Raw genomic sequence first — 2,340 nt, forward strand, 5'->3', positions numbered from 1 at the left:
GGAGGGAGGAAGAGAGAAAGAGAGTGGGGAGGAGAGAAAGAGAGAGGCGGCGGCGGCGGCAGAGAGAAGAGGGAGAGGAGGGCCCCAAAGTAAAGTGATAGCGCACTTATTGGGAGGGCCTCTCCCTCTCCATACCGCCTACCACTCCCCCTCCCTCCCGAGGTCTAGCCCAGAGGGGTGGGGGCAGGGGGGTTGGGGGGCGGGGAGAGCGGCCTCCTCCTCCTCCGCCCCCTCCCCTCCCCTCCCCAAAGTTGCTGTTTGCCCCGGGGATCTTACAGTCTTATGATACATTGTATCCTCGGGAGAGGTTGAGGGCTCAGAGCTAGAGGGGCAGGGGGCGCAGCGGCAGCGGCGGCGCCGGAGAAAGGGGGGGGGGGGGTGGAGACCGTAGCGGCGGCGGCAGCAGCAGCAGCGGCAGCAGCAGCGCCCCGGGCCCGCCGCCCCCTCCCCGGGGGGAAGCCGCTGCATGGGGCGGGGGTGCTCCCCCTGCTGTGCTGAGCCGAGGAGGCGGCGGCTGAGCCCCCAGGCGGGCTGGGGCTGAGCCGGGGGCCGGGGCGGGGGCTCCGGGGGGACCATGCCCGGAGGCCGGCTGGGCGCAGCATGGCTCACGGGCCCGGCGCGCTGATGCTGAAGTGCGTGGTGGTCGGCGACGGGGCGGTGGGCAAGACGTGCCTGCTCATGAGCTACGCCAACGACGCCTTCCCCGAGGAGTACGTCCCCACAGTCTTTGACCACTATGCAGGTGAGAGCCTGGTGGCCCGGTAGCCGGAACTGCTGACTAAGGGGCCGCCACCCCCTAGCCCACTCTCTTGGGCAGAGACAACTTTGGCACAACTTTGGAAGCTCCCCTCCCAGGCTGGCCAGCCCCTCTCCATCACCCCTTGTGTTCTGCACCCCCGCCCTACTCCCGCGTCCAACTCTCAACTCCTTTCTTGGCACCTGAGTCCTTTCCCCAGAGTCCTTCCAGTCCTTAAGTCTCTCAGGCACCCCCAGAAACCTTTCGTCTTAGCCCGAGCTCCCATCTTCCCCAAACTCGGGTTGACATCCTCTGTCGCTGCTCCCAAGTCTTTACCCAACTAGTCCAACAAGCTTGACCTTCGAGTTTGTGCCAGGCACCCCAGTTCCTTTGGCCTCAGATGGAGGAGAAGGGGTCAAGGAAGTGGAACTTATTGGGGGGTGGGAGGGAACGAACGTGCTGTCATTGCTGGGCGGCTGGGGACAGAGCATGCCTCAGTTTCCTCCCACTTTTCAGATGCTTGGGGTGGGGGATAGGGCAATAGCTTCTGAATAGTTCTCCCTTCCCAACAGATCCCGTCGGGTTGGGAGAGCCTTACTGGGAAAAGGAAAAGGATACAACTTGGGTCATTTTGTATTTCTTCCTCCCTTTCTTTTCCCCTTTCCCAATTCCCCCTTCCTCCCCGTTTATCCCTTTGCAGTCAGCGTGACCGTGGGTGGGAAGCAGTATCTCTTGGGACTCTACGACACAGCTGGTCAGGTGAGTGGCCCTGAGGACCCTGACAACCATAAGCTCCAGTGGGGGATTGGTTTCTTTCCCAGCTCCAGTTCTGGACCCCTTGGGATAATCCTTTTACACAAACTTTTAAAAATGGGGATGGGGTGGGGTAGTTGTCTCTGAGGGGGAAGGGGGGGACAAGAGTTCATTTCTGGTTCAGGTTATTTTATTTTATTTTTTTATCAAGTCAGTAAATGGCAAGAAATGATTTTCTTGCCAGAGGGGCAGAACAGCAAGGAAACAAAAATGGGCTTCTTTGCATATGTGAAAGTTTTTGCCTGTGTACTGCTTTTACTTGTGTGCCTATGGTGTGTGTGTGTGTGTGTGTGTGTGTGTGTGTCTGTCCCAACTCCTGTTGCAAAGTAGCCTGGGCCAATTGTGAGGCGGTCTTATTTTTAGTTCCAGATGACCAGGTCTCTCTCCCTTCCAGTGCCTTGTCCCTCATTGGTGAGTGGTCTCCCTGCCTGCAAGACCTGATTGGTGGAAAATGGCATCATCTAGTATTATGGTTAGGCATTTGGTCCTGGTTGTTTATGACAACATCACAGCACACTGGGGCTCAAGTCCCCAAAATGCAATCTGTGATGTTGCAGAAAACCAATAAAACAGACAGGCAAAGGAGAAAAAAAACAAAAAAGTGAAATGAGAAGACTTAGGCATGAATCAGGAAGGAACGTATGTTAGGGAGATGACTGGGTAAGCAGGCCAGGAGACTTGGGCTGGATTCTTTTTAAAGAGACTGTCTCCTCAGGAAGAAACAAATAACTTCTGCAGTCTCTTCCAAGTGTTTGTAGACCAGAGAATATCTGGGTTTTGGAATCCAGAAA

The 2,340-nt window shown here is 56.7% G+C and overlaps 1 protein-coding gene across 1 annotated transcript in view; it reads left to right on the plus strand.

Moving 5' to 3' along the window:
• Positions 1 to 548: 548 nt before the first annotated feature.
• Positions 549 to 2,340, plus strand: part of RHOQ (ras homolog family member Q) — a 43,981-nt gene continuing 42,189 nt past the window's right edge. Inside the window, exons 1-2 of the mRNA XM_069071633.1 lie at positions 549 to 742; positions 1,437 to 1,495. Of these exons, the coding sequence (XP_068927734.1) occupies positions 601 to 742; positions 1,437 to 1,495 (201 nt within the window). The 5' untranslated portion in view covers positions 549 to 600. The remainder of the gene's footprint in view (positions 743 to 1,436; positions 1,496 to 2,340) is intronic.

Source organism: Petaurus breviceps, unplaced genomic scaffold (assembly GCF_028583685.1).
Source record: "Petaurus breviceps papuanus isolate PSGF00001 unplaced genomic scaffold, PetGlider_PUasm1.0 90842, whole genome shotgun sequence".
In the NCBI taxonomy this organism is placed as follows: Eukaryota; Metazoa; Chordata; class Mammalia; order Diprotodontia; family Petauridae; genus Petaurus; species Petaurus breviceps.